This window comes from Argiope bruennichi, chromosome 10 (genome assembly GCF_947563725.1).
Source record: "Argiope bruennichi chromosome 10, qqArgBrue1.1, whole genome shotgun sequence".
Taxonomy (NCBI): domain Eukaryota; kingdom Metazoa; phylum Arthropoda; class Arachnida; order Araneae; family Araneidae; genus Argiope; species Argiope bruennichi.
Genome location: NC_079160.1, coordinates 19,216,946 through 19,233,048, shown reverse-complemented (window position 1 = coordinate 19,233,048; position 16,103 = coordinate 19,216,946). Strand labels below are relative to the sequence as shown.

General features: G+C 31.3%; 2 protein-coding genes across 2 annotated transcripts in view; one reads left to right on the top strand and one right to left on the bottom strand.

The window, feature by feature from the left end:
* Positions 1–4,032, bottom strand: part of LOC129989251 (inactive histone-lysine N-methyltransferase 2E-like) — a 44,090-nt gene extending 40,058 nt beyond the window's left edge. The window contains exon 1 of the mRNA XM_056097642.1: positions 3,462–4,032. The gene's annotated coding sequence lies outside the window, so the exon portion shown is untranslated. The remainder of the gene's footprint in view (positions 1–3,461) is intronic.
* Positions 4,033–4,387: 355 nt separating this feature from the next.
* Positions 4,388–6,346, top strand: LOC129989252 (T-cell immunomodulatory protein-like). Its single transcript, XM_056097644.1, has one exon. It carries the CDS (start codon positions 4,471–4,473, stop codon positions 6,238–6,240), a length of 1,770 nt encoding a protein of 589 aa, XP_055953619.1. The 5' UTR covers positions 4,388–4,470; the 3' UTR covers positions 6,241–6,346.
* Positions 6,347–16,103: the final 9,757 nt, after the last annotated feature.

Below are 16,103 nucleotides of genomic sequence, written 5' to 3'. Positions count from 1 at the left end.
TTCTCTTTAAAGCGGTAAAGTGTGTGTTACGAACAAAACAATCGCACCGAAAGTTATATCAACAAATGCAACCCTTCTCCCTTTTTTTTTCTCCGATTAACAACACAGCGGACGAAAACGCGATTCGCCCAAAATCAAATATGGCGGAACACAAGCCCGCAGAACGATAGCGGAGAGGTCACACGGGTTGTGCACGCGCTTCCCTCACACACATAATCCATACATGAAAGTGCAAACGAGTTTCCACGGGGAGCTGGGAAGAAGTTACTGCGCATGACTGTCCGTGAAATTTTGTGGGGATTGTCTCCAATCCGAAATAAACTGATGGCGCATTGAAATGCATGATGTTAGCAATGCGGCTTTTATCAACTAAAACTCTAACATAATTCCCTATGTTATTATGTATGATAAAAATGATTTAAATTAATGAATTTAAATGATATTTTACACACATTTAGCTTTATTATTAAATAGTTTATTTTTACATATGTTAGTATTAATTATTTAAAACGTTCATAAATAAATTCAAAGTAAGATTATGTGAAACAAAATATTTTGCTAACGGGTACAACCTTAATAATCATTTATAGGATCATTAATTAACAAAATAAAGCAGCCTTATATTATATGTAAATAAACACATCCCAAGTTTACCATTACACACATAATGCTTACAACATAATAAAATATAAAATTTTGTGCAGTAAAATATCTTTTTGAAATTAAAGAAAGAATTGATGTGAGTATTTTATTTCTTTTGGAAAAACAGCCACCAACCTACCTTTTTTTTTTTTTCTTTTTTTTTCCCTGCCATTCAACTTATATTTATATATTACGTCACCCTTAGTAAAATCAGTTTGCTTCATATTCTATATATCGTTTCGCTTCAGGGATTTAACGCACATGTATACCATGGAATGAATATTCAAATTAATAATGACAATAATTTAAAATCGGGACCATAATTCTTTTCCATTAAAATCAGTAATTTAAAAAATCAAATGATAATTAATCAATTAAGCAAATTACATAAAAAAAATACCAAAAGTAAACTATAAGTTACTTCGAAATATCATTACAAAGCCAAATCTTTGTTAAACATTAATTCATTTTTAAAATCTTTATTCTGTTTTAAGTTAGTTTTTGTTGACATTGACATGAAATCAAAATTTATAATATATATATAGCCCCTCTAAGATAAAACGAAGTGGGCGAGCCTTTCTCTGCTTTTTTTTTCTCTTGAAGTACATGTACAATATTTCGACTGAGTTGCGCATGCGTTATTTCAGGATGCGTTATTATGGCGGAACTCGTTGAGAGATGTCATGGAAAGCTGGCCTGGACGAAAATCAGCCATTTTGCAACAGGGTATGGTATGGTATATGACAAAAAAAATAAACATACGAGATTTGGAAAACTGCCAAACGATATTAAGCTCACATAATGATAACTGCACGACTGTGAAATACAAACCATTTCGCACTAAAATAACAAGTGTTAACGTGATTGTATTCAGCTCTTAAGGCAAATAGCCCTTTGATTCCCTCCATCGAACAGAATTGGACTAAATGCATCTTAATTTTTGCAATGTAGCCCTCTCAACAGTGTATCTTATAAATGACTACAAAATTATAGCAGTGGTCATTGGGTTCTAATATAATTTTTAAGATGCAATGATATTTATTTATTTATTAATAAATTCTGAATTTTTCTTTCATATTTTCGTAAAAAAAAAAAGCATTAAGAAGATGACAAAGAATAGGTTAGATGGACTTTTCTTCTTTTGTAAAGCTTTATATTTATGTGAACGCCTTCTTATCCGAAATATAATTAAGACAACATTTGTTTTATTTATCTTTCACGAATGTATAAATCTAATTTTCGAACTTTTGATACTTAATATATCATGTAATTCTTAGAATAATAAAATAAGTTCACTTGAATATATATGCATTTTCTATTCTTGAAATACTCAAAGGATATTTCTATTGTCTTATTATTATATCATCAACATAAATTTAACAACTGTAAGATATAATTTCAAAATGTTTGACTTGCTTGGTAATTTGAATCTGGAGTTTATAATAAGTAAAAAATTATACTGAAATTCATTTTACTGCATTAAAAAATAAGATTTAACAAAGTTTTTTTTAACTATAAAATACAAAGAGTTACATTTTTCAATCAATATAACATATCAAATGATAATTTTATGTCACTGATAACATATAAAAAGATATTTCATTACATTTTAAGAAAATAAAAACCCACAAATAATTTTAGTACTCCCTTTTATATATAAAGATAATTTTGATGAACTGAAGCCAGCTGTGAAAATTGATGCAATTTAATTCAATTTTTTTAAATGGAAATATATTTTGTAAATATATTATTTAAAAAGATACTCTTATTATTTCTGAAGCTTAAAATACAATATATGCAATAGTAATTTACAGTAACTATATTTTTATCAAGAATCAATATTTTGTCACATTATTTTAACATTCCATGCATTAGTGGTTTTATATCCATGTGCTGTTTATTTGTGGGAAACAGTTTTTCTCATGACAAAAGGAAGAATCAAAATTGTTGCAGTTGTATATGAAATATAATCAAAAATTTTGTACCTATTATTTTCAATATTGTTTCACATGCACAATATGAAAAACCTTTTGATTCTGATAATAAAAATTGTAATATCTTTAGTGATCATTTTATAAATATTCACTGATAAGACTGAATCAAATTCCACATTAATTACTCAAACTATTTAAAAGATGCAAATAAAAATGATCAATTATTAAAAGAAATAATAAAAGCAAGATTTCAATATAAACTCCTTCACATATACAATAGTAAATTTATTTAAGAGTGAAATAATTCAAAATAAAAACTGAATATTTTAAGAAAATTATAGAAGCTTTAAATAAAATGTTTGGTTAATAAGATTCAGGTGTGACATACAAAAAGTAAAAATTTATCAAAATAAATATACTGCCTGCATATTATTTTAATTATTACATGTGCAATCAGTATTTTGTAATTTTAATTGTATGCTTATGTTCAAACAGAAATCTGAATATAAAATCCATCCATGAATAAAGCAATTTAAGTTAATAATCATAACTAAAACTAATGCTTTGCTTTTATTCCATAAATGTATAAATTATAAATTTATGCTTAGCTTCTTTCATTTAAACATATTTCAAAACCAGTACAAGGAATTTTGTCAAAAACAATTTTAGTTCTGTAATAATTTAATAATAAGTAATAATTTTATGTAATAATTTAAAAAGACTTAATTCACTTTAAAATAAATGAAAATGAAATGCATTTAAACAAGTAATTTATGAATCGCTTAGAAGGAATAAGCCAAAAAAATAATAATAATGATTTAGAACTTTCAAAACAAATGGCAAATTTAGAGGCAGGAACTAAGTAAGTGATAAACAAATACTAACCTGTCAAATGAGTTGTAGATACCACATAATGTTTTCATGTCAAACAAGAAATGCATAGAATCAAGTTGGCTTTACAGTTCGAAAATCAAATGAAGAATCAGCTTTATCCATTATGATATATATACAATGATTTCCGACTGGAAGATCTTGACAAATTATTTTAACATAGTGGTTAGATTTTATATACAAGGAGGCGAAACTCACTAATTCGTTTCTACTTAAAACACTGAATACGAATTTATAATACTTAATGCTTTACATTAATAAAATTTACTTCATGAACATAAATTTTCGATAGAAGATAATTTGATCACAGTTTAGAAGTCGAGAATGGCAAATTAACAAATGTAAACAAACACTTAATGATGAAGTTTTAAATGATGTACGTATTTAAAACATTAAAATAAATGCTACCCAAAACCTTTGAAAGTTTCAGTTATAGTAAAATATTTAAATTTAGTCACATAACACGTAAAAAAATTTAGAACGCAGGACAGATGCACATAACAACATTCCAATCGGCAGACGCAGGTAGCCATTTAAAAATTTTCAAAACTACGGGGAAGCCAAACTTATTTCCAAACATCGTTGCAGCATACGGCAACACCAACTTACGATTCAAATAAATGCTTCTGAGACAATTTTTTGCCTCCTAAAATTAAAATTTTATCCTATTTTGTAAAAAAAAAATAAAAAATTTACGAAAACAATACTTTATCATGTTTATTACAACACAAAAATGAGAAAATAAAAATATTTCGTATTATGAGTAAAAGATATTTAGTATAATCTTTCATGCCTCGTACAAAAATTCTGTATCAAAGAGAGATATTTTTACTCAGAAAAAGAGGGAAATAGAGTAATTTAAAATGGCTTAAAGATAGAGCGAAGGAAAAATGCTCATAATGAAAGTTGTTCTGCTATTGCTGGCAACAAATGCACACAAAATTGACTGTTTTTATGATGAAATGTAAATAATGATAGCTCCGTATGTGAAACGTCAGACAAAATGAAATTTAAATTTTGTATTTATTTGGTTGTTCAGCTTATTGGTTGTTCAGCGACAACTCTCAAATTCGAAGAAATAACTGGTGAGATATTTCCTCTGGGAGAAAATATTGGTATTATTGCAGCTTTTGGTCATTTTAATTCAGATGAATATACAGATGTTGTGTCCTTACAACAAGGTGGACATAAATTACAACTTTTTAAAGGGAGTGAAAACCGACCTTATTTCCAATCATCTCTAAATTGTTCTTTTGCGGACATTATTACCAGTGTTGTTCCTGGAGATTACAATGGCGATTCACAGCTTGATCTATTAATTACTTTATCCAAATCTAATAATGAGCATAGTGAACTAATGATATTGTGGGGAAGCAATGGTTCAATTCATTGCACATCTGATACCGTCTTAAGTCTTGTAAACCAGCCTTTCGTTGTTGATTTTAATGGTGACATGATACCTGATATTATTGGAGATGATATTAAAGATGAAAAGAGGCATGTCTGGATTTCCTCCACAGATAAAAAATTCCATAATCATAATCTAACAAATGTTATCCAAAAGATGCGAAAAACTCATTCATCTGGTTTGATTGATCTAAATAATGATATGGCGGCTGACTTTTTAATCACAGGTGAAATTTATATAGAATCGTGGATTAATACTGGAAAAGGTTTTGTCTTAAATCAGACTAAAATTCCTTACCCACATAAAATAGAATGGCTGTGGCAGTCTACTTTTGTAGATATGAATCTTGATGGAAAAATGAATCATATAATGCCAGTATGCAAAGATCGTAAATGTCACGAGTCAGAAATATTGATATGGAATGAGAATCAAACCAAGTGGGAAGTTCTTTTTTCTGATTTTATGAACCCTAATGACAAAACTGTGTGGGGCTTCAAATTACCTATGGGAGCTGCTCTAGAAATGGCTGCTCTTCAAGTCACCTTAAGAGCTGGTGATGTTGACATGGATGGTTATCCAGATTTTATAACTGTTTTACAATCTAAAAAAGTTGCTACTGATGTACAAGCAGTTATTATGAGAAATATTCCTTGCAGCAATAATTGCTCATCTGGTAGAACTCTTGAAATAGTTTGGGATGTACAAGGTTTGAAAGATATTCCTAATGTACAAATAGCTGCTTTCTTTGACTTATTTGAGGATGGGACTTTAGACATTCTTGTATCTAATCATACCAAACAAGAATGGAAAATATATGCCTTGAGAAATACTGAAATTTTTGATTCCTGTTTCTTAAAAGTACTCGTTCTTGGTGGTCTATGCCTTCAGAACTGCTCTGTTGATCCTTATGGTACAAACCAGCCAGGTCCTGTTGTGAGATATAATATGACCACCCAAGATGGTAAACCACTTGTAAGTTCTTCTATTCAGTTGTCCCAGTCAGCGCACTTTCCTCTTCAGCTACCTTATTCTCTGTTTGGCCTTGGACAGACTCCAAATTTTATAGATGTGTTGACTGTTTCGATACCTGCTGTATTCAATAAAAGTGTGCACAAAAGAGAATGGGTTCAAATTATACCAAATTCTCAAATAGTCATTATCCCCCATCCTCCAAATGATGAGAGGAAGTGGGTGAAAAGACTCTTTGTAACACCTAGTAATTTGGTGTTTTTAACATGTATGGCCTTAATTGTAACTTGTATATTTTTATGTCTTTTAGTAGCTCTTTTACACTGGAAAGAAAGGAGAGAAGACAAAAAAGAAAGAATGCAAGATGCTTATAGGTTTCATTTTGATGCAATGTAAATTTTATTAACTCAAATGTTTAATATATGTACTATCTGATATATATCGTATATCTTGCAGAAAACAAATGTTGATTTTTATCTGTGATTATAAAACATAATATTGATGTGATGTATTTATTTCTTTATTATGTGAAGTAACTTTCCAAAGATCATTCCATTGTCATGTGATAAGTGTACATGTTGTATATAAATTTTTCGTACCAAAATAAGAGGTAAATTTTTTCTTTCTCATTATATATTTTACACTTTTTTGAATACTGACATTAAATGAAAGAGGGGGGGGGACTGCTATTATCAAAACAGTAATATTGTAGTTTAAAAGCATAAATAAGAATTTGAGCATGGAATTCAAATATATTTTTATATTGCATCAGATTCTTAACTTACAAGTAGTGGCATAATAGAAGGAGCAAGTATTTTGATTACTTTGATAGCCATTACTAGGAACAGAGCACTTAAATACTGTAATCTTTTCAATATACCTTTCTATATGGAAGGGCTATTATTTACTTACTAAGCCTCAGCGTTTATCCTTATCACTAATTAAATTTTAGAAAATATTTCATGTTAATTTTTTGAAGTTCAGTGCAATTCACTTATCAGAAATACTCATCGACTCTTATTTTAGTATTTTCAATCATTGAATTTCAGAATGTCTTAAAACATTACCATTAAGTTTTCATTTCATTTAAATAAAAAGTGGATATATAAAAATGGGAATAACAGATGGCGTTTTTGACCCGTGCGGTGAAACCCCAATGGATTTCGAATCCTGTCGACTCTTTAATATGTAACAATTTTCGGATCCTGTCGGCTCTTTAATATGTAAGCAATATTTTATGTGAAGCAAAATGCAGTTTGAAGACAGTGAAGAGACTTTTTATATTTTTAATCTATCGGGAAAGCATAATTATTTATAAGCAAAGACGCGGACATTTCGCGTCCGCCACAGCGCAGCACAAAGCAGAAGCGGGGAAGAAGGGCCGAAATAAATTATCCCTCACCTTATATAACCTTAGATTTTGATAGGGAAAATATTTCTTCATAGTGCTAATATATTAATAAGATTCTGATAGGGATTTCTGACGCATGTCAATCACATGTAAGGGAAACATAGGGATCTTTTAAGAAAGAATGTACTTACTGGACATTTTTTTACCCCTTCACGCCGAGCGTGTGAAAGTATCGGCGTTTAGCCGATTCAGCAGTTTTATAAAGCTTATCTTGAATTAGTTAAGTAAAGACAGTGGATTGTTTCACGAAATAAGAGAATATTTTAGAATGAAGTTACTATGGGCTAAATTAAGATAAAATCTTGCAAATTAATTAAGTTGAAATTAAAGTTTAAAATATCATTATATATATATATATATATATATATTCGGTTGTTATATCGAGCCACAAGTGGTTCTCAATAGTTTAAATGAAAAAAAAAATCACCCGGTATATATATATATATATATATATATATATATATATATATATACACCGGGTGATTTTTTAACCGAACATAACAACCGAACTGGCATCACATTCGATATGGAGACAAATAATGACATAGAAAATAGGATCCCGTGAAAAGAAAAAAATTATTCCAAAAATCGCCGATAGGAGTATTTATGGCGTTATTATAGCTTACCAAACCGAGAATGCAGTAAATATACATACGTACACAAACATAAAACACGGATATCAAAGCAAAATATCAATTTATGTTTTTGTATGCGCTAGTTATTTTGGCTTCGAAAAATATTCTCAGCTGAAATGAACCAGCTCAAGTGAATATGAGTCTCACATAACTGTATTATCTTAATCAGCGCAATGCATCCATAGCTCTTCATGAATTTCAAATCCTGTAAAAGCTATATAATTAGCCTTCATTGCTTAGTGCTTTGAAGCGAATAATTAAGAAACTCGAGGAAACTGGGCCACTGACAATTCGTGCAGGCAAAGAATGTAAACATGTGTCAACAGTAGTATAATTACAAATGTTGCAATTGCAATCGTTGATGGATCGCAGAGAGCTATCGCCGACAAGATGGAGAATGACAATGATTTCCTATTGTTAATTTTATGGGGAGATAAGGCTCATTTTCATCTGAATGGGTATGTTAACACACAAAAAGGCCGAATGTGAGCCTCTGAACAGTCCCAGAAATTCCTGCAACTGCAAGAAACTGCAAGAAATTCCAGACACTGCAAGAAATTCCTTTGCATTCACCAAAATTCACCGTTTGGTGTGGCTTCCCAACCGAATTCATCAATGGGACATTCTTTTTTAACAAAGTCACTCCAAAAGAACCATAACGTTAATGCACTAAGATATCATGACATGATAACTAATTTTGTCATTCCACAATTGCAGCAAAGAGATTGTCACAATCAGACAATCTTTATGCGAGATGGTACAACACAAGATAGTAACAATAGACAACAACGCAATAGCTCCTGTTGAGATACAGGAGCTATTGCTCTATCACTTTACTGATAAAAGAGTCATCGGTTGCCAATTTACAGTTCCATGGGAGCCTCGTTCTCCTGACCTAACTCCATGTGACTTTTGGCTCTAGGATTATTTTAAATCCAAAGTTTACGTCGGTGGAATCATAAATTTGAATATTCTAAAAAATGACATACCACAGATAGTGTTAGATTTACCTTGTTGCGTGTTGCATAATAACGTAGAGAATGAAAGGTTTAGTCTCTGAGAACAGCAATCATATTGAATTTTATCAAATTCCTCAGCAAGAAAGTGAATAAATCTTAAAATTTCACTGCAATTTTGTATGTGTTATTATTTTTTTGTAACTCTTTTTACATTGTACAGAGCCATAGATACCCCTATCGGTGATTTTTGAACTAATTTCTTTTTTCTCGCTGAATTCTATTTTCCATGTCATTTTTAGTCTCCCTACCCCAATTTTGGTGCCCTTTAGGTTGTTAGACTGACCTACAGGTTGTTCTAAATGGTGTCAGTTTGAAAAACAATCATTTAGTATATATACAGATTTGAACCCGTCTACGTATGTATGTTTTTTTTTTTTTTTTTAAATTCAAGTGTAAAAAAAATCCTATTATAAAATAAATTTACATTTTAAAATTGCTATAGTGTACTGTAATCAAATTTTGAACTATATAAGTGCTTATTACTCATTTTAAAACAAATGAATTTATTTATTCTATGTACATGAAACTTGTATAGTTTACCGGATGGTTGATGATATCTAGAAAATTATATGATGAAAAAAACGCATTTGGACAATAGCGAATTTCTCTTATCAAATTCAATTAAAAGTCCCGAAGCTGTACAAGGAAACAAGGGAAAGCAAGTCTTGGCAGTCCTCTATTCTTTCCAATCCCAGTCTCTCTCACCCCAAACTAAACTACTCTTTCTAAGACATTTTGTTTCACATTCTGAAACTTCCCAAATTCCTGAACAGATCTGGTTTTCGTCTTTTAAGATGAGACAGCCCTCAAGGAGCCTCGAACCGTGCAGCTCCAGGTTGATAAACAAAGTTACCTGCAGATAACTTGTCCCGGACTATGGACCATTTCGGCCTAATATTAAATTTGAAAGAGAAGGGGGAGGGGAAACCCTGCCTTTATGGCATTTGTTCTAAAAACATAAAACTTAGTGTTTGCGTGCATAATGATGTGTGCGTTGGAATACCGGAAAATGATTTTTTTTTCACTTTGTTCTGATTAAAGATTAAACAATAACCAATTGACATTATAAAGCAACATTATTAGAATGTGATTTTTTCCCCCCTGCTTAGTGATTTCACAGTTTTTGTAATCATTTTTAACAAACGTTCTCCTTTCCTCCAAAAAAATTTTGCTGAAATAAAAAGTTATGGCAATAAAATTGTATAACAAATTTAAATATTTATTCGCTCGAGGTTTTACCGAATTTTTGTGCAAAGACAGACAAAGAGGTTTTACCGAATTTTTGTGCTCACAGATAACACGTAGATAAACTTCCTATTGAGGGATTTCATCCAAAATTTAATAAAAATCTGCTCTTTTTTGTGTCGCATTATATATCTTATCATGTTCACAGACATTTGCCTTTCGAACAAAAAAATAAGACAGACTTTTGCTTTCGGATGCTCTAAAAAGTGGTGAAGTGGTAGTTTCGAGGTAAAAGTTTTTGACAAAATTACAATATTTTCCTCTTCCGTACATGAAGTAAGTAAAGATTCGCATTAAAGCTCTTTAGAAATTTGAAAAGACCTCTTGATTAACAGGCTATATTATAAATTTCGTCTTAATAGATTCCGATTCTATGCAGATGATATGTTTGAAAATTAAGATACACAATAAGGAAAAAAAGCATGCTTTATTGCCGAATGCTAGCCGACACTTCTTTGAAGAGGAACTCGAATGCAAATTGAACGTCAAATTGAAATGTCATTTTTTTATTGAATCAACCCTATTATTTTCGAATCAATGGAGGATTTATATCCTAGGTTATATCTCTTATAATATACTGGTCAATTTCTTTTACCACTACAACATATAGGGTGGTCCAAAAAAAACTTCCCCTATATATGAAACCCTAGCGACCTATCCGCTCAACCAATCGAACCAAAATTTCAGACATGGTTGTTTGAAGGTATGCGCTGAAGATTGTGATGATTCTAAACAACGCAGAGTTCACGGTTACGGTTACAGTGAGAGAATTTTGAAATTTCCGAATGGCAACACCCACTTTTTCCTTGCTCAAATTGATCAGCGTATTGAAAAACCACAAATGGCGTTGGAACGATTAGCGTGTGACGAAAATTGCCGCCGTAAAGCATTTGCAAAGAAGAGCATTATAAAGGACTAATGACAACACAGAGAGGAAAGAGAAAAAAAGCTTTTATTGGAATGGAAAGTTATAATTACAGGTTTTCAACGTGTTGACCTTCGCAGGCGACATTCGGGAGATTGTGGACAACAATGCCGAACGTAACATGAAAGGAGGAATCTGCATAACTTCACGTGTTATGGCATCTTGCAATTCTGACACATCTCGTGGACCAGGCGTGTACACCTTAGATTTCAGATAACCCCAGAACCAGAAATCCATAGGAGTGAGTCGGGGGATCGCGATGGCCACGAAACTGCAAATTTACTAGAGATGACTCTATCACCAAAGTGTTGTTGCAGCACTGGTCGAACACATTGGGAGACGTGTGGAGGAGCCCCATCTTGCAACCATACAATGTCCCTAATGACATTTCATTGTTGCAATTCAGGAATAATGGAATTCTGCAACTTTGTCAGAATTGCAAGATGCCATAACACGTGAAGTTATGCAGATTCCTCCTTTCATGCTACGTTCGGCATTGTTGTCCACAATCTCCCGAATGCAATGCGTTGTCGCCTGCGAGGGTGAACACGTTGAAAACCTGTAATTATAACTTTCCATTCCAATAAAAGCTTTTTTTCTCTTTCCTCTCTGTGTTGTCATTAGTCCTTTATAATGCTCTTGTTTGCAAATGCTTTACGGCGGCAATTTTCGTCACACGCTAATCGTTCCAACGCCATTTGTGGTTTTTCAATACGCTGATCAATTTGAGCAAGGAAAAAGTGGGTGTTGCCATTCGAAAATTTCAAAATTCGCTCACTGTAACCGTAACCGTGAGCTCTGCGTTGTTTAGAATCATCACAATCTTCAGCGCATACCTTCAAACAACCATTTCTGAAATTTTGGTTCGATTGGTTGAGCGGATAGGCCGCTAGGACTTCATATATAGGGGAAGTTTTTTTTGGACCACCCTGTATTTTTAACTTGATCTATTTCTTATCTATTTTTGGTTAATTTTTTTTCATTTTAACAAATATAAAATATATATGTCCTTATTTATCATAACTCGAAGTTTTGTGGCATCCACACATGCACACAGTTATATTTAAGCAGACAATCAATATTAAAAATATTTTTCCTTCATAGGGGCGCCTCTTTCCTTTTCATTTGTGGCACGACCATCATGTCAGTGGTCACCATGAAAATCGGCGCTTGTGCAGTTCTGCTAAAATTTTGATTCAGTTTTTTTTTTTTTTTTTTTTTTTTTTTTTTTTTTTTTTTTTTAATGTTTAGTTATTCAGATTTTGTAATGTCTAATTAGAGATGAAACTGCGAATATGTTTGCGTCCGTATGAGTTTTTGTGTGTGCCAATACATGCTGTTCCTTGTTTAAGGATACATTAATTATTGAGAATTAGAAAAGACATTTTTGATGTTAGATGGATTATTAAAAGTACTGAACCACATAACAGATTTAGAATGCCACTATGGCATTTAGAATGAATTGTTGAAGGCTTTGTCCATGGACACCAAATGCTTTAATAAGACAGTGAAGGTATTGAAATAAATAAGAATGTGACCAATTATATAAGACAAAACTCTAATATTTTTTAATTCATAACAGTTGTATTTTTTCAGATTTTCATTTTCTATCGGATTTAGGTAGCTATTTAATAAGAAAACCGCAACTGCTTTAAATTAATTACAGTAATTTTTTTTCACGAAATTTTTTATAACAACTTAAGAAATAGCGAGGATTTTAGATTAGCAGCACTTGCAGGAAACAGAACTACGCAAGTAGAAAATTGATATTAAATAACCACAACAGTAGAAAGCATTCAGAAAGAGAACCAGCTGGAGATCAACACTCTTAAGAGAGAGAACTTTCTCAACTAATCCTTCTGTCGACACACTACTGAATGACTCTCGTCTGTACACCTCCGCTTTTTATAGTTCCCATGATAGAGCATCATATGTTCTAGAAGAAGAATATCTTCTTGCGTAAATACCGCCCAAAAGTCTAGTAGTCTAGTGATTCATAATATTCTGCTATCAATTTTTGAAAACCCAAAACAGAAAACGATTTCTCTTCGCTTTCATTACAAACTTTCATAGATTTCTTCCTATAGAGGAAATGAAATAAGAAGTAATTTCAGAATTTTCATTTAAACATTCAGTTTCTTTTTGTAGCCTTTTTCGATGACTAAGAGAAATATTGCAATATCATTCTTTCTAATCTAATTGACTTCACATTATTAAAAACGGAATTATCCGACTTGAACGAATTATCTGATTCAAGAGAAAAAAGTAAAATTGAACCACAGAGAAGGACCTCTTTCCCTTGAATCGAACTATGAACGTAGAAAAATTCGACTGATGTAAATATTTCTACTCAAAATTTATTCCTTTCATTAAATTAAGGGTTAGTTTAGCTATAATGCCGTATTGAAAAAAATGCACTCCATTCTCCATGGCCGAATGGTCATAGCACTGGTCTCATCATCTAGAGATCGTAAGTTCGAATCCCGCTAGAGACAATGCGATTCACAGTTTGTGTAAATATTTAATTCCTTGATTTTATGTTTTCATTTATTTCATGTTACAGCAGATTCTGGACCTTTTTTTAGTTTACCAGATAAGTCAGTCACTATGTTCTGAGTTCAGAGTTGAGTTATTAAATTGGTTTAGCTCTACTTCTTGTGTGTGTCATTGCGTTTCACACTAAAGTACCTACGTGACAATATTAACGTCCCGATTTAAGGTAACTCTAGGGCTATTGTGGGACGGACTTCGTAATTTTGAACCGAGGATGACACTTGAGTTAGCTATACTGCATGTTGCCAAATTTCTACATACAACTTTTATCAAAATAAATGTACCATATTATTTCCTGCATTTTTTTATTAATTTTTTTTAGGTTACCTATGACTATTTTCCTATAATCAGCGATTGTTTCTAATTCAAAATAAATAATCATACATTTAAGTGTTAAATTGCTTGAGCTAAATTATATAAACTTAACTTTACAAATATGTTTGAATTATTTGTTATTCTAAATATATATATCATACGTGCTCGAAAGTTACATTTCAGAACCGGTTATGTATCAGAGGTTATACAGTTTTCACGTATGCTTTGATTGCAGCTGAAATCAAATTTTACAGGTGATGGTCTTTTTTTTATTTATATTAATTGATATATCCGGCTTTACTCGGAATTAAAATCCTTTTAATTTAAAAATTACTTTTGTGTAAAATATTATTATACGCAAAGGCATACATTTCTGAAATTAAAAGAAAAATTTAACTCTTCTTTGCATGATGATGGGAGCTTTCATCATGTACTATAAATTGGTTGTTGCTGGCAACATTTTTCACGACTATTACGTAATTAGGAACGTTGATGTAAAAAAAAAAAGAAAAAAAAATCAATGTCATAATCATTATACGGGTTTGAACTTGTCATTCCGCTGTTTGTTACGTTTGGAAGAAGCGCGCGATTTCTTGAATATTTTTTTATAACTAACCTGAGATTATTTGCTAATGTGTGTGTGTGTGTTTCTGTTATTTCCTGTGCAATTTATATCGAATACCTCAAATAATTTTCACAAAACCATGTGACAGAAATTTACATCACTATGTTGTTTTTTCACTTCTAATGTATGACGAAATTGTTTTTTACTGTATATTTATTTTATGTTATTTTAGTAGAGAAATTTAGAAAAGAGAGACATTGAAGATTGGCCAAAAGAAGGTGAGTCACTCCGGTGCAAATATCCTAAATGCAAAGGGTATTCTATAATCTCATGTAGTAAATGTGGAATTAATTTGTTTCTAAATACGAAAAAAAATTTTCTTTTAATTATTGTCTGGAATAAAAATGATATATATATATATATATATATATATATATATATATATATATATATATATATATATATATATATATATATATATATATATATATTATTTTTACTGGGCTTAACAATCAAATTTGCATGATGATGGATATTTCCATCATACTGTTTTTTAATTATTTTATATATTTATGCTATGATTTTTTAAACATTTTTCCTTTAATCTAGAGCATGAATTATATCACCCTGATTTATTTCTGTAAAAAAGATAAAAATGATTAAAAAAAGGGGTTAAAAAATATTGAGTGTTTGGAAGTTGTCCAGTAAATTAATACTGTCCAGTTTTTTTTTTTTTTTTTTCTTTGACAATCAACAGTTAAATTTTCTGATGAGTAAATAACAATCGAAAGGAAAATCGCTCTAAAACGAAATTGATATCGTTGAAAATATATAAAAAAGCAGTAGAGTGTATCAAAGTTAATATTAATTTTAATGTGTTTAATTTTTACTTTCTTGTTTCGTAGTATAAAATATAGTAATCTGTAAAAAATACGAATTCGAGATTTTGACGAATCTCCACGTTTTAGACCTCCCTTGAGTTCGAAAAACGAATTTCCGCAAAATGTCCGTCTGTCTGTGACAAAAATAACTCAAAAATGCTTTGAACTATATGGCTGAAATTTGGCATACGGTCTTTATACTAAATTTTCAGATTTCTATCAAATTTGGAGTAAAATCTGTTTAGTGGAAGTCTGTCTATTCAAATTTAAATTAACACGATAATTACAGAGCGAAGAGAGCTAAATAAATAAAATTTGGTAAATTGATTTGACATCTATAGTGTAGACACCTGTCAAATTTTGAGCCAAATCCAATTATGGACTGTACTTTCAGGAACATGTAAAAAAACGCAATGATTTATATATACTGTTACTAATCTGTGATACTGCTTCCCAGCATAGTTGGTTCCATCATCAGAAAGACTGTTTTACAGTTATCTGTATTGGACGGAGTCCGGGTGTCGCGTCGGAGGTCCCAGAGCTTGGCGACCATTTGGCGACATGGCGACGAATTTGGTGACTTTGGGATCAAAATAGATTATACCCGAAAGATTCGAGAATTTTCCCGATCCGTCCATTGGGAACCGAGATACGCCTCGAACGTTCCTGATTGGTTGAGAGGCTTCTAGCCCCGCCTCCTGAGACCTATA

What these genes read in the sequence shown, in the direction of transcription:
- LOC129989252 (XM_056097644.1), top strand. Translation starts at nt 4,471, where the DNA reads ATGAAATTTAAATTTTGTATTTATTTGGTTGTTCAGCTTATTGGTTGT.